Below are 16,594 nucleotides of genomic sequence, written 5' to 3'. Positions count from 1 at the left end.
CAGTAAAAAAAAACAGTGGTTGCCAGGGGTTGGAGGACAGGAAGGCTGGGGTGAATTAGGAGGAGCACAGAGGATTTTTAGGGCAGTGAAACTATTATTCTGCACGATACTGAAATGGTTACCTTCACTGTAACCAATGAATGGGTACACTCATTACACATTTCTCAAAACTCATAGAATGTACAACACAAAGAGTAAACCCTAATGTAAACTACAGACTTAGTTAATAATAATGTACCCATATTAGCTTACCAATTTTAACTAACATACCACATTACTGTAAGATATTAAAAATAGAGGAAATTGGGGGTGAGGGTGAGTGACGGGATATATGGGAACTCTGTGTTTTTCACTCAATATTTTCTGTAAACCTAAAACTGCTACCTCATGCAAATAAAGTCTATTAATTAAAAAATAAATTATGCACATATAATATAGTTTTCTTATAACAATATAACTAGCTGACAAGTTTTTCTGAGATAATGTGAATGATGAGGAAGAAACCATAAATAGGAAGACTTTAGGCTAAATTACAGGTGAACTTTTGAGTCTCATGATTTTGAGAAAGTTTTAAATGGCACTGTAGCAATTTTTCATAATAAAATGTTGGTAAAAATATGGCACCATAGTGTACGGATACGGTTAACTTTGTGAACAGTAAAGACCTATTTATCTATAGCTGCAACCCACATTCTGAGAGAGATGAGCCCACAGTTCTATGATGAATTAAAAGTAAAATATTGGTCACTACTTCTTTCATTCTTTTTCTGGTCTTTGCTTCCTTAAAGTGTTTTTACTTTATTTCATTTTTTAAAAACTATTTATTCATTCACTTGGATAGCAAAAGACAATAAGAATAAACCTACTTTTAATGTGAAAAAACACTACCTCCACTTTTTTCCCCTACTTTACACAGCTCTAAAATGACAGAGGTGAAAATATTTCACTGTGGCAAGCGAGACATGTGAAAATGAGTAGCTTCATCAAATTAGGTTACATTTTCATGGCTAAGTAAAAAATTTAAATTGTGCAAAGGTAAAAGTTGAGTGATAAAGTTGAAAGCGAGACCTTACTTTTGTCAAAATAAGTAGAAAACAATTGGATACACTATACGTGAACAAACGTGGGAAGCACATATATATTTCTGGAAAGTTCGACTAACAGTTCTGTGAACTAAAGAACATGGTAAGAACAATTTTAACACAATTATGGGCAGGAACTTTACATTATTAATTGCCATGTTTCCAAGGTATGGCACAAAACAAGGGCAATACAGCTTTGTTGAATAAATAAATGAATTAATGAATAAATTATGAGCTTCCCTAAGAAGGGAAAATGACCTACAAAGTAAAAAATATTTTAACTTGATTTAGCAATGCTCCAAATTTGACTCACATCAATCCCTTCCTTCTAAAGTTTTGAGCACAAGCCATACTTGCACAGGAAATGAGGTGTAGTACAATAGAAACAGACGTTACTAAGTTCAGTTCATTGCTGTTTGATATTTAGAAATGGCCAAAATTTCATGTAGGAAGGAATTAGCTAAATGGATATTTTTCTTCCCACGTTTAGTACAACTTAGAAAATAGACCATTTTACCTTATGAAATCTTCTTCCTCTTCTCTCTTTGGCCTCAGCTGTTTGGGTTGAGCCATGTTAATCCAGTTTAGTAGAGATTTCAAGAGCCTGCTGATATCATCATCTTTTGCCCAAGATGCACTGATGACAAGTTTTTCTTCTGATTGAACAATGCCCCTAAACACGACCAAGAGAAAAGACACACTTCAAGACACGGCCTGGCTTCCAGTTAGCATTTTCCATCCACCTTTGCTGCGGAAAAAAAGATACCATGCCCACCTCTCCTATTACCATAATCCATTATCTAGTTGGAAGCATGACATCCATGAATAGGTCACTTTTGTGGGAAACATCATTCCTAGATTCCATTTTTAGTTTCTTCATTGTTGAGTAATTGTGAAACTAATAATATTAATTAGTTCCCCTTATCATAGTTAATCCCTTAGAATAAATGAAAGTGTATGGTAGGTTTGGGGGGTGGGGGTAGGTAGGGATTCTTTCGAGAAAGATGTTGAACAAATAAAAAGTGGGTTAACCATACAAAAGAGTGCAACAACATAAATGATACCTGAAAGGTGATGGAAGTGTTACAAAAAGTTGTTCTCTGACCTCTTGGTTTAAACTTCCAATTAGCTCTACTTGAAGGTGTTTTTTGAACCATGGACACCCCTCTATTCAAAGTAAATCTACCATCATAGAGAAATCTTCTGCCCCTGATGTCAGGCAGAAAAGTCTTTGATTATTGCTCTCTCCAGTGGGCTTTGACAAATGACCTAGAGTGACAGGCTTCAACTCCTTTAATAGGGCCCATGGGTGAGCTATTAACACGGCTCTTTCCAAAATGTACCTGCAAATTCACTGTAAACGTTCAATTTCAACTTAACTAAGAAGCTTCCCTTTCTGTTCAACATTTCTGTCACTATAACTAATTTCAATGGTCTAAAAATCGCCCTCAGCAGTTCTAGGTGACAGAATGACATTTATTTATGAAGGGATTGCTAATTAGCTGGCTAGTCCTCTGAAGTTGACCAAGACTATAGGAGGTTTTCCCCTCCATCACAGGCAGGAATTTATGTTGGTATAAGGGTTATACTGAAGAACATGATGTGCTTCTAAATATACAATATATACACGGTGTATATGCTTGGACGTATGGTAAAATCCTTTACCAAACAGACAATTAATGTTTGTAGGCAGAAGTTGTTGATGCCTAAGAACCTTGACTCATGACAACCTAAGTTGAGGTAACAAGATTTCATGATGTAGGGAGCAATACTGCCCTGGTAATCTGAAAATAAGCTAGAATAAATAAGAGAACCATAGTTGAATTCTTCTCACTACAAGCAAAAGTTTTCTAATAGTAACTATGGTCAGCAATACAAAAATTAGACTACAGAACCTTCTTCCCTGGGATCTCGCAAATCACTCTGACTGGTATCTTCCATTTCTGTTTTTTCTTTGTTATTTTCTTGCATCTTTTCTGCAATATTTATGGATTAATCCCACAATATAATTTTTACACTTTTATATGTGGGGTGCCGGATTCAGTCTTACAGAATGGTACCATCTCAAATTTATGCTATTCCACAGCAGAAGAATCCTCAACATTCTTTGGCATTCTTTTTACCTGTCTCTGATTGACCTCCTCTCTCATTTGGTCCATGGTTATTTTTTCTTAATATATACATATTTGTTGAATTTATTTTTTTATACAGCAGGTTCTTATTATCTATTTTATACATATTAGTGTATATATGTCAATCCCAATCTCCCAACTCATCACACACACCCCCCACCAGCATTTCCCCCTTGGTGTCTAGAAAAGGGAACACTCTTCACCGTCGGTGGGAATGTAAAGTGATACAGCCACTATGGAGAACAGTATGGAGGTTCCTTAAAAAATAAAAATAGAACTACCATACGACCTAGCAATCCCACTACTGGGCGTACCCAGAGAAAACCATAATTCAGAAAGACACTTGTAGGACTTCCCTGGTGGCACAGTGGTTAAGAATCCGCCTGCCAACGCAGAGGACACGGGTTCGAGCCCTGCTCCAGGAAGATCCCACATGCCGCGGAGCAACTAAGCCCGTGCGCCACAACTACTGAAGACCACGCACTCTAGAGCCCGAGTGCCGCAACTACTGAAGCCCGCGCACCTAGAGCCCGTGCTCTGCAACAAGAGAAGCCACTGCAATGAGAAGCCCGCACACCGCAATGAAGAGTATCCCCCGCTCGCTGCAACTAGAAAGAAAAGCCTGTGTGCAGCAACAAAGACCCAACGCAGCCAAAAATAAATAAATAAATACATTTACTTTTTTAAAAAGACACTTGCACCCCAATGTTCATTGCAGCACTATTTACAATAGCCAGGTCATAGAAGCAGCCTAAATGCCTATGGCTATTTTTTAAACCTTTGCCCTTTCTTTATCTCATTGCTTATCCCTCACATTCTTCCCATCCACCAAAGAAAGGAGGAGACCTAATTAAATACTTTGAAACATCCCACCTCCTATCCCCCACAGAAATACTTTCAAATCTGTTTCATTCTCCTTCACTTCCAGTAATCCCTCTACCTAGGCTCTGGGGGACCCTTTCCCCACCCCACAACGATCCCCTCCTTTTTTCTGCATATTTAGGGTCGCTCTCAAAATATTCCTCAATCCCCTGTGTTATTTTTTTAAATGAATGAATGACTGAATCTCTTTCTTGATCTAGCATTTCTCTCTAGTAAAGCTCCTCTCTCTCCTTCACACACTGTCATCAAATGAGTGCAGCCTCCACTCACTGACGTTACTTTCTCACCTGTTGTTCACTTTTTCGACTCGTAAAGTCTCCCTCCAGGATCTACTCTATGATTTAACCCATCTAGTCCTTCTTGCAAATTTTTCAATGATCCTATTTTTTACTTCTAGACAAATGCACTGGCTTCTCCCCTCCAAACTGTCCTGTGCTTGTATTATGAACTCTATTCCTTCTTTTATCTCTTCAAATATTTTAAAAGCAGTAATTGTAAAGTTCTTTTTATGTGTCTCTGTCTTTTTTGGTAATTCTTTGGATGTCAAATGTCCTATCAGCTGCATTTTCATTCCTTTCTCATGATGGTGAGTTTTCTCACGTGGTCTGCTCTGCTGGTCTGCAAGCTCTACCTCAGTGGGACATGTCCTCTGTAGGAACCCCACGTTTGCCCTGCATTTTACAGATGTCACTATTAGGTGGGTTGCATTTGCCTCTCCTGGATCCTAAAGGTTTCACCAGTTCCAAATAAGATTTTAAGATTCTTTTTTCCTTCCTTGTCTTGGCTTAAAATTCTCTCTCCCTACATGGGTGGTACAAATTGAGGTCCTTAGTTGCACATGTCACATGTGTAGGATTCTGATTTCTTTTAGGGGCCACTTTTTCTACTCCAAGTAGGGTGGCTCATTCTCAAGCACAGAGTTTTCCTGGTTCCATTTATAGGTGGAAAAACCCCATACACAACTTCTGCACCGATAAAATCTCAGGCCACGCAGGTGTTAATATGCTAGGCCCCTGTTGGGTCTTCACCTCTGCTATGGTCTGAATGTTTGTGTCCCCCCAGAATTCACATGTTGGAATCTTACCACCAATTTGACAGTATTCGGAGGTAGGGCCTCTAGGAAGTGATTAGGTCATGAGGGTGGAGCCCTCATGAATGGGATTAATGACTTATAAAAGAGATCCCAGAGTTCCCTAGCCCCTTCTGCCAGGTGATAATGCAATGAGCAGTCTGCAACCTGACTCTTCCAGCACTATGATCTTGGACTCCAGCCTCCAGAACCGTGAGAAATAAAATTCTGTTGTTTATTAGCCACCCAATCTTTGGTATTTAGTTATAGCAGCCCAAACAGACAAAGACAACCTCTATCTGTGGTCCTGATACCTTTGTGGGCCTCTCAACTTCAACATTTGCTTGTTGCTATGGCTTTTAGTTCCTCCTTCATTTGAGGCATGTGGAAAATTTTCTTTCTTTTGAATTTGGCTACATATTTAAAATATATTCTTTTTTTTTTTTTTTTTAACAAGTCAGCATTTCTAGCTTCTCAAGCTGCTTTTCTTTTCTTTTTTTTATAAAGCGTATATCTGTATTATTTTATATTTTTACTTTTTTATTTATTTATTTTTGGCTATGTTGGGTCTTCGTTTCTGTGCGAGGGCTTTCTCTAGTGGTGGCAAGCGGGGGCCACTCTTCATCGCGGTGCGCGGGCCTCTCACTATCGCGACCTCTCTTGTTGCGGAGCACAGGCTCCAGTCACACAGGCTCAGTAGTTGTGGCTCACGGGCCTAGTTGCTCCGCGGCATGTGGGATCCTCCCAGACCAGGGCTCGAACCCGTGTCCCCTGCATTGGCAGGCAGGTTCTCAACCACTGCGCCACCAGGGAAGCCCTAAAATATATTCTTAAATATACATATTTTTATCTGGACTTTCTATGTATTAGGAGTAGGAAAAGGGTTTCCTAAATCTATCCACTCCACACTTCTAACTGAAGTCAAAATTCAGTACTAAATCAATTGCAGTCAGGGTTCTGGAACCACCGTTTCCCTGAAACTGCTCTACCAATCCGTGGGTATTTTTTTTACTTTATACTCTGATTATTCAGAAGCATCTGATACTTTTGACTATTCCCTTCTTAAAATATTACTCCTTTGGTATCCACATCATCATCTCCTAAGCTCTTTCTTAGCCGAACTGAGGGTTCTTTTCCTCTGTCCATACTTTACATGTTGGTATTCCACAGCATTCTGCATGTCTCACTCGGGCAATCTCATCTTCTTGCCAGACATGACCCACCTGTATTCCAAAGACTCCCAAATTAATATCTTCAGGGCTGCCCTCTCTTCTAAGTCCCGGATCTGCATATACAAAGGTTAACGGGAGAACTGAACTTGGAAGTCCTACCAGCTATTTAAATTAGAGTCAAAGGAGCTCATTTATTATCCACATTTCCCTCTCCCACTGAACATTTAGTATTCCTTATTTTGGTCAACAGTCCAACCATCCATCCTGTTATTTAAGTCAGGAACTCGGAGTCATCCTCATTACCCACAGATACCATAACCTCCCAATTCCATCTGCTTAGTAACTTATAAATCTGTTGTTTCTGTCCAGGTTCACTGCCCTTAGCCTATATTTAGACCCTCATCATTTTTCACTTGGACTTGGCAGTAGCCTTATAACTGGGTGTCTTGCCTGGAGCTTCAAGACCATCAGTCCAACTCACCAAATTAGTCGGAAGAGTCATTTTTCTAAAATTGTACAAATGCAGTCATGTTTTCTCCTTCTTAGAATTCTTCACTGATTCCTAATTCTAAGACCAAGTCCAAACCTAGCAAGGCATGAGCATCTACCTTTTCAACTTCATCTCCTGCTACTGCTTTCCTCTTTTGTCTCTGTTCACTACTCCCAGTCAAATCCCTGCCTGTGTTGGCTGAACACCCTACCCGCAGTGAGTATTCTAATGGTTTTTGAAGGGGATATACTGTTTCCTGCTTGTATGTATTATCTCTGCCCAGAGAGCCTTTTTCCATCTTCCTTGTTTGCCTCTACTGATCAAACATTACCTCGGCTCTTCCCTTGGGACAGCTGAGTCCTTTCTTTTGTGCCATATCACCCTTTACCTGAGGTTTTCAATCTTGACTGCACCTGGGGAGGTTTAAAAAAAAAAAAAATACTGGACGCCCAGGCCACTTCTAAGACCTAGTAAATCAGAATCTCTGGGGATGGGACCCAGGCATCAAAATTTTTAAGAGCTTCCCAGGTGATTCCAACGTACACTCAAAGGTGAGAACCACTGCCTTACACATACCTCTGCTCTCAGTGGTCCTACCACAGTTCTTTACAAGTTGGCATCCCCTACCAGATAATGAGTTCACTGAGGACAGAGTTGATTTCTCATTAGCTTTTGGGCTCCTAGCGCCTAGCACAATACCTGGTATTTGGAAAGTGTATAAGAACTGAACTGGACATAAAAATAAGCCCTCTTCAGTTTTAGGAGACTGGGCAACTGATTAAGCTAAAACCATTTTAGTGGTTTTCCTTTACTATTTCTCTGCACTGAACGACTTAGGTGAGCCATCAAGCCATCTGGCATTTTAACCAAATTACAGATCACATTGCCATGGTCTCTCCATACCTGTCTGAATTCAGTACAAGTCAGAATAATGAATACAGGTGTGTCCCCTTCTGGAAAAAAAAAAAAGTCCAACATAAAAAAGTCCTGACTCAAGACAAATGAACCAAGGAGTGATTACTGTCAAACCTTCCTCTTCACTTATTCATAGGTGGTCTATTACTGGAAAGTCTCCTCAAAACCTCACTTTCTCTGGGAGGACTCTGTTGACTATGTCAGCCTACAGTACTCTTCCCCTTTGGAAAGCAAATGAATAAAAGCCTTCCTTTTATACTTATTGTTTATAACCTCATAATTAGGACTCTGTCCAACACAATGGGTTGGACAAACTATGGTCTGTCTGTCAAATCTGCCCCATTAGCTTACTTTGTATGTGTTGTAAGCTATGAATAGGGTTGACATTTTTTAATGTTTTTTTTTTTAATCAAAAGAAGCAGAATATTTTGTGACATGTGAAAATTATATAAAAGTTAAATTTCAGTGTCCATAACTACAAAGAACTGTGGCTGACTGGTTCAATTCCTCTTATACCCAACACTACAAGTCAAATTCTGCTCCACAGAGTGAGAAGTCCAAACCCAACTCAGTTTTCTTTGAGCTCATCCATCCTGGCTCCCATCTGCCCCAGGGTTCAGGAGACAGTTTGGGTCTGTATGTGTGAGATGGTACTGTAAGTTTTCGGGATCTAGTATTTTTCATTTTAGCACTCGCTGGAATGAAAAGATAGCTTAGCGGGATACTATGTTAAAGGTACTCACATCATTTACTTATGCATTTTTTTTAAGACTGGTTTAATTCAATAACATGGTATTATATTACTGCCTTCACTAATATTCATAGATCCTGTCTTATTAAAAAACAGTAATCCAAATTAACTAGCACGCTGCCTACCTATATATTGCCCTCAACAATAAATTATTAATTCATATGGTAATGCACATCAATCCCAAAAGCAATTCCAAATATTCTGATTTGAAATATTAGCATTGATTAGCAACATACGATTACCCTAAAGGGAATTTTTCATTTTTCATTCAAATGGCAAAGTTCCCATCCTAACTAATTGCATTTATTAGTTTATAATTTTGAGATAAATGGGATTATGTGGGTTACAAAATGCCAGGATATATCTAAATAGCCTCAAAAAAGGAGAACTAAATCTACAATAATTATTTCACAAGAGGAATAGGGTCAATCACCACTACCAGGACCATAATCTACTAATTAATTCACAGCTCAACGGGCCACAGACAGAGCCGTCTGTGAAACTATTTGTACCTGTTCCCGGGAGGAAGAGGAAAATAGGTGGACCTCTTGGAACAGGTGATAAGGCTGCTATGGGAAGAGTCCACCCTCTAGACACAGCCGAGTGAATTTCATGCAGAAAACATCTGCTGGTGTCGACTGGCTCTGATGTGCACTGCTTCCTCTCTGGAACAGTTGGGAAATCCAAGTGTGCCTGGTCCCTGGATACAGCTGGGGTGCTGAGTCTTTCATTAGGTAAACAACCAGGGGCAGGTGGGGCTAATTGGATTCAACTGTTTGGTGGCAGCCTGGGCATGATGTTTATTTTCCCAGACTGAATCTTTCAGACACTTCAAAAACTAGGAGCCAAGCTAGATAAATAAACCCCGGACAAGGCTGGTCCAAATTAAGCTACTGCAGTCAATTTTCAACTGTGAACGACTGGACCTGTAGCTGGCCAAACTGCAGTGCAACGTCCAGCAACGCCGTGATCATGACAATGACGGATGCAGAAATCAAAGCTGGTACTATGCTGCCGATTAAAACAAAACAAACACAAACACAAAAACAAACCTAAAAAATCTCTTAAGATAAGATGGAGCAGAATAACTAGGAAGAGCAAAGAAACATCAGGTTGTCTTTCACATCACACTCATCATAAAGAGAGCTTTATGATGCTATGTATTTCTACCTTGGAATCACAACTTAAGAAACATCTGATAACTCTGGAGATGGGTGATGGGAAACAGAAACAATTCAAGAGGACCCAGGGAAAAGGACTTGGAATTTCAGAGCTTACAGGAGGTAACCTTTGGGGATAATTTAATAACAACCTTTAAATAGAGAAGCTCTCATATGAAGGGTCATAACTGTTTGATACTTAAAAAACCAAGAAGAAAATAATTATAGCAGAGTGGACCAAGAATGTAAAATTTCTGAGAAATTTATTTTGTTTGATACTTGATTATCTTCTATTAATGAGTGTAAAAATCCATTAAGGCAGGATGTTGCTTAGTTTATTCACTTCTAGACTCTTAGCTCTAGAGTAACGATGGACTCCAGAAATGCTTAATAAATAATTATTGAATAAAGTAACAGACTGAATGAATGAATGACTGATATTACCGAAGCACAAAACATCAGGGGTGTAACAGATGGCATAAAATTATTTTTTTGCCATCTTCTTAGGAAATATCAACAATATTATCAATGAATTAATTTAAAAGTAAATAATAACAAGAACACCACTTACAGCCGCAACAATAAATAACATTGGCTGAGACTTATGTAGTATTTACCACGAACTAGGCATTCTTCTAAGCACTTTACATATACTAACTCCTTCAATCCTGATAACAACCCTGTGTGGTAGGCCCTGTTATTATTCCCATTTGACAGATGATACACCAAGTTACAGAGATTAAGTAACTTGCCCATGTCTAGTGGCTGATGAGGGTAGAGCCTGAACTGAGCCTATAGTGACTGTTCTGGAGTCTGTGCTACAATTATAATGTCTCTCTGAACTATTTGAAACCTTTGCTTGAGTTTCCCATTTCCTCTTTAATTCCACTGCCTCTTCTTTGGGCTTCAGAGCCAGACTTAGCTCCTCATGTGCGTACAGCCATCTGCATACTCTGTGACCCGCATACTCTGTGTTCATACATAAATGGTATGAACCTTCCTGAACCTCTGGTTTTCTCATTTGTAAGGTTGGGAGAATCTAACCTTCAGAAGTGCTGTGACTGACGAGATGAATCGATGACTATAAAGTCCCTTGCACAGTGACCATGTACTTTCCAGAGTGCGTATTTCCATTCTAGTCCAGTTTGCTTTGCTTCAAACTGACTGCAGCTGGCTCCTCGCTGATCATGGTAGACGGAGTTAGGTGCGGGGAAATTAAGACGGGCTGTTGCTAGGGGATTCGTGGGACACCTGGTTGGGTGGGCAGCATCTGTATTTGGCAGTTGATGGGCACTAGAAAAAGTAAAGCTATTCACTCGATCAATAAACATGAGGGAAAGGCCTGAATGCAGATATCATGCTAAATGTTGGGAAAAAGACATAGTGACTTCCTTCTAGAGCCCCAGAGTTGAGATCAGTAACACATACGAGAATCACTTTGGGGATATTTTTGAACTACTCTTGCCCAGGTCCAGGGCTCTGTGGGCCTAGTGTGGGAAATCCAGGGTGTGTGTTTTAAGATCTCCTCAAATAACTCTGATGCAAGTCCACAGTTGAAAAATGGTGTTTGAGAGAGAAAGACATGTAAACCAACAACTGATCAAATAACACATAATAAAGAAATTTTAAACTGCAATACACTGGGGTAAATATAGTTACGGGTAACGAGTTACAGGAGCACATAAAGAAGCTCTCATTTACTCAGTGCTCTCTGTGAACCAGATACTGTACATATTTTATAAATGTTCTTTTGTATCTCTTCACTATTTAATAAAAACGAATGTATCAGTGGTAGGTGAACCCAGAGAGTGGGTTGGTTCAGTTTGGTTCATACAGCACAGCTTCAAGAGGCAAACCGGAAGACAGGCTGGCATGGAGCTTGCAGAGGGTTTCTCTGGCATATGCCCTTGGCTCTCCTGAGGTTCAAAGTTAGTTAGCTGGCAAAGACAGCAAGGCCAGCTCAACTAGACTCTCATTCATTCAGGATCCCGGTCTCTGTCTACACAGGAAACCCAAAGGGCTTCACAAGCCGTCACAGCCTCCAGTGTCTAGTCTCTGCTCTTTGGCACAATGGGGCCACTGAGACCTTTTTAAGATACCACTCTGATGACAGACGAGGTAGGTCATCTTCCTTCCCAAGACCTATGATGGTGCTCCTGTACTTAATATGGGAAGTTTAAAAACAAAACAAAACTCTTTTCTGCTCATTCTTACCCAACTACATTGTCACCTCCAGTCATTTTCATTTCTCAACCCCTCCTCCACGCATCATGTCCCTACTGCTTGCTCATCCTCTCTGGTCTGTCAAGAATTTCCTCCTTCACTCAATAAACATGCTGAGGGCCAACAAGGTGTCCAGCCCTGTGCCCGATCTGGTTTCTGCCATGGCTGATCACAAGTTTATCTCCACGTCGCTCTTCCTTCATGCCCTGGCATGAGTTCTCAGGCCTCTTTGGAGAAGTAGTAAAACGCGGACCCTGGGGATGGTTACACCTTCCCCTAATAAAAACATGTTTGTGTCTTATATCAACTGAGCCTCTAAGATTAGAAGATGTTTTATTTGTATTTTCTACCAGGCCCAACACAATGCAGGAAGGCAAAAAAAAAAAAAAAAATTGATTAATGAACTGATGCTAAATTGGAACAGACAGAAACTTTAAAAAAACTGTGATTTTCCATTGTCAAATGACTATTCTGGGACACATAAGCTGCTGCTTGTACCTCAGGACAAAGAGGACGACAAAGGGGGAGAAGCACTCAGCTTGGAAGTAGCAGCCCAACAGACCAACTGCCTGACCACTAATGCAGAGCTCCAGAAAATTCGCAGCTGAGTTCTCCTTTAAGCCCCAAGGGGTGTGACTAATTAAGAAAAAGACTTCTAGTCCTCACCTCACTTTTAGGAAACCTCTCTTTATCCAAAGCACATAACATGACATCATTATATAGAACAGTCCTTCTCTCCAGAGTGAGGGGCTCAGAGAAAGGTGAGGTGTTTCTGACCTTTCCTCAGATCTCCAGACTCCCAGTGGACACTCAAGTTCTCATGGTAAACTTGGAAAACATGCCAGCTCTCAGCAGAGGGCATTGTGAGCTTATGGACTGGATCCTTTCAGTAAAAGATATCTGCTGAGAAAGAATCAGATTGCAATGTTTCCCTGCTCCCTTCCTCCTTCCCCAGTGTTACATCATTTTGGATCATTTGAATTGTATATGGATTTCTATTTAAGTCAGCCATTTGCTGGCAGCAAAACTAGAACATTTCCTGTTTTTCCTGTCACTGTAATCAGGATTTGGCTGTCCAAATTAGGACTGCCCTAATTACTCCTCAGCAGGTGCCAATCTGGGGGAGGGCAACAAATGGGAAGAGAGGAAGTAAGGACACTTTGCATCTTCAGACTCATACAATGAGGAAACACTTTCTTCCGAGCCTGGAAAACCTGATTAAGTAATAGGTAAAAGGCACCGTGGGGTTATATGTTGTGTGTGTGCGCGTGCTGTTGTGTAACAACTACGTAAATGATTTTCTATTTAATTCCCTTCAAAGCTTCACAGAATTACTTTTCCCAACCCTGAGATAAATTCATCTAAGGCCTGTAATTCAGCAACTGTGGGAGACGACTACAGATAATACCCTGTATAAGGAATGATGTGATAGTGGACACCAATAAGTGGACGTCATTCCAGAGAATTTGGCCATGAGGGATACCAAAGTGGTATAGTCTCTTCGGGGAAGGATCATGATATTTGATGACCACAATATACCAAGAACCAAAAGCAATGGGTATTTTCCAAGAAAAAGCAGTATAATAGAGATAGGTGCATTGTTTGGACAAAATGGTGAAATATAAATGACAGAGAAGTAACTCAATTCCTGTGAGAAGGACAGAGCATGGTAAACAGAACCATCCATGTTCCTGCCTAAAGCCAGTTACTACACTTGTTGCCTTGCATCCCACCCTCAAACACAATTTCAGCAACTTGCCCTTTCTTTCCGACATCAATAATTTGCCCTTTCTCCTAAATAATTTTCTTCAAATATAAACATGCACTATTTCTATTTAAGCTAACACACAAAACAATTAAAAACAAATTCTTCATGTGGCCTCAGTTCACCAGCTACTACCCCATTTCTCTGTTCCCCTTCTCAGCAAAACTCACTGTAAAAGTTCTGCCTACATTTACAAGTTCTCTACTCCCAGATTCTTTTTTTAAGCCCATATCAATCCAGGTTTCCTGCCTACTAGTCCATAGAAATAACTCTTGTGACAATCATAATGACCTCCACGTTGTTCAATTTATCACTCAATCAGTGCTCAGTTCTAATGCTTGACTGAATAGCAGCACTGGGACCGGGGATCCCTCCATCCCTTTACTTGGTTTCCAGGATTCCACATTCTCTTCATCTTCCTCCTACTTCACTGACTGTTGCTTTCCAGTCTCCTTTGCTCGTTTCTCCTCATCTTGCAAACTTCTTAAAGTCCACAGTCCTCTTCTCTGTCATATTTATATTCAATCCCGTAGAGATTTCATGCAGTCCATGGTTTTAAATACCATTTATATACACTCTTTATATGTCGATGGCTGCCAAACACGTATCTCCAGGGCAGACCTCTCTCCTTTTGATGCGTATAGCCAACTACCTACCCCATATCTCCATGTGGATGTCTAAAAGACACTCCAAATTTAAATCCTGATCCATTGCCCCCAAACCTTCAGTGTCCGCCATCTCAATCACTGAGATGACTTTTCACCATTCAAATGAAAAATCCTGAGTCATTTTTGATACCGTTCTTTCTCTCACACTCTGTATCCAATCTGGCAGGAATTCTGTTGCCTGGCCCTTCCAAATACAGTTGATCCTTGAGCAACGTGGGGGTTAGGGGTGCAGACCCCCCGCACAGTTGAAAATCCACAAACTGCTATCTCTGTCTCCAAAACAAAGGATTGATAAGTGACTCACCCAAGGGCAGGAAGCTGAAACAGTTTGGACAGAATCAGGAACCAAACCCTAGTTCTTTTGATTCCACATGTTCTTTCTTTTTTATTGGAGTAAATTGCTTTACAATGTTGAGTTAGCCTCTGTGGTACAAGGAAATGCATCAGCTACATGCATACCTATATCCCCTCCCACTTGAATCTCCCTCCCCCACCCCCATCTAGGTCATCACAGAGCACAGTTGAGCTCCCTGTGCTATACAGCCGGTTCCCACTAGCTATCTGTTTTACACATGGTAGTGTATTTATGTCAAACTTAATCTCCCAGTTTGTCCCACCCTCCCCTCCCCCCTGTGTCCCCATGTCCGTTCTCTATGTCTGCGTCTCTATTCCTGCCCAACAAATAGGTTCATCTGTACCATTTTTCTAGATTCCACATATATGCGTTAATATACGATATTTGTCTTTCTCTTTCTGGATTCCACATCTTCTGATCTCTAATCAAACACAAACTTTTCCCCACACTTAGTTAATTTAAAGATGTGTAAAATGAAAATACAGGGCTTCCCTGGTTGCGCAGCAGTTAGGAATCCGTCTGCCAATGCAGGGGACATGGTTCGAGCCCTGGTCTGGGAAGATCCCACATGCCGCGGAGCAACTAAGCCCATGTGCCACAACTACTGAGCCTGCGCTCTAGAGTTCATGAGCCTCAACTACTGAAGCCTGCAAGCCTCGAGCCTGTGCTCTGCAACAAGAGAAGCCACCGCGATCAGTGAACCATGCGCTGCAACGAAGAGTAGCCTCTGCTCGTCGCAACTAGAGAAAGCCCGCGCGCAGCAACAAAGACCCAAGTCAGCCAAAAATAAATAAATTAATTAATTAATTTAAAAAAAAAAAGAAAATACAGGTACTATATTTATTGAAAAAATCTGGGTATTAGTGGACCCATGAAGTTCAAAGCTGGGTTGTTCAAGGGTCAACCATATATTCAGAATTCAATCAGTTCTCACCACCTGTGCTGCTACCAACCAGTATGAGCTGTCTTCATTTCTCACCTGGATCACTACAATGGGCCTTCATCAGTCTCCCTGCTTCCATCCTTGTCCTCCCACAGCCTAGTCTCAATACTTACATTTTAAAATAAAAGTTAGATCATACTGCTCGTAAGCATAATTTCTGCAATGGCTCCTATTTCAGTGAGAGTAGAACTCAATATCCCTACAGTGGCCTACAAGGCCCTACATGGTCTGGCCTTCTGTTCCCTTTCAGACATCCTTCTAGTACCCTTCTTGCTCACTTTACCCCAAACACACTGGCTGCCCTGCTGGTCCTGAAAAGTGTCATGCAGTCTTGCCTTAGGGCCTTTGTCCTCTGCCAGGGCACTCTTTTCAGATATCTTCTCTAACTCCCAAAACTCCTTGCAGTCTTTTCTCAAACCTCAACGTGACAGGGCTTCCTGGGGCACCCTATTGAAAATTGCAACCTCCTTCTCCTACACTCCGGAGTCTATTCACCCTACTCCATTTTTCCCTGTAGTACTTAGTATCTTCTAAAATTCTTTGTAGGTTTATGTATTATATTTATTGTCTATCTCCTCTCTCCCATCTCCAACAGAGTGTAAACCCCATGAAAGCAGTATTCTGTTTGGTTCATTGCTATATCTACAACCTCTGGTTTAAGTACTCAATAAACATTTGTTAAATGAATGAAATTTTAGAAGCCAAGTAAATGAATGTTTACTTGTTTTAGGATAGAGTAATTAACTGTGTCAAAAGTAACTGAGATGATATAATATTCTGACAGGTTTAATAAATTTAGGCAAGAACTTTGGGGCACAGAAATAATTCAAAGCATAGAATCACTGAACCACTGCTGATAAGCTTAGAGGTAACCTGGCAGATGGAAAAAAATGCCTGAGAGCAAACGCGCTGATGTTCATAAAAGAAAAGAAGGTAAATTACAGAAATTGGGTGAGTTTAGAACTATAGGCAAAATTCTAGAAAAGA

General features: G+C 40.5%; 1 protein-coding gene across 1 annotated transcript in view; it reads right to left on the bottom strand.

Annotated features, from left to right (window-relative positions):
* EXOC4 (exocyst complex component 4) overlaps positions 1-16,594 on the bottom strand; it is an 808,183-nt gene that overhangs the window by 144,281 nt on the left and 647,308 nt on the right. The window contains exon 13 of the mRNA XM_082472898.1: positions 1,600-1,755. Coding sequence (XP_082329024.1) covers positions 1,600-1,755 — 156 coding nt within the window. The remainder of the gene's footprint in view (positions 1-1,599; positions 1,756-16,594) is intronic.

The sequence above is a fragment of the Balaenoptera physalus genome (genome assembly GCF_965194825.1).
Source record: "Balaenoptera physalus genome assembly, chromosome: 8".
NCBI lineage: Eukaryota > Metazoa > Chordata > Mammalia > Artiodactyla > Balaenopteridae > Balaenoptera > Balaenoptera physalus.
Note: the sequence above shows the minus strand (reverse complement) of the source record. Positions and strands in the feature narration are given on the sequence as shown.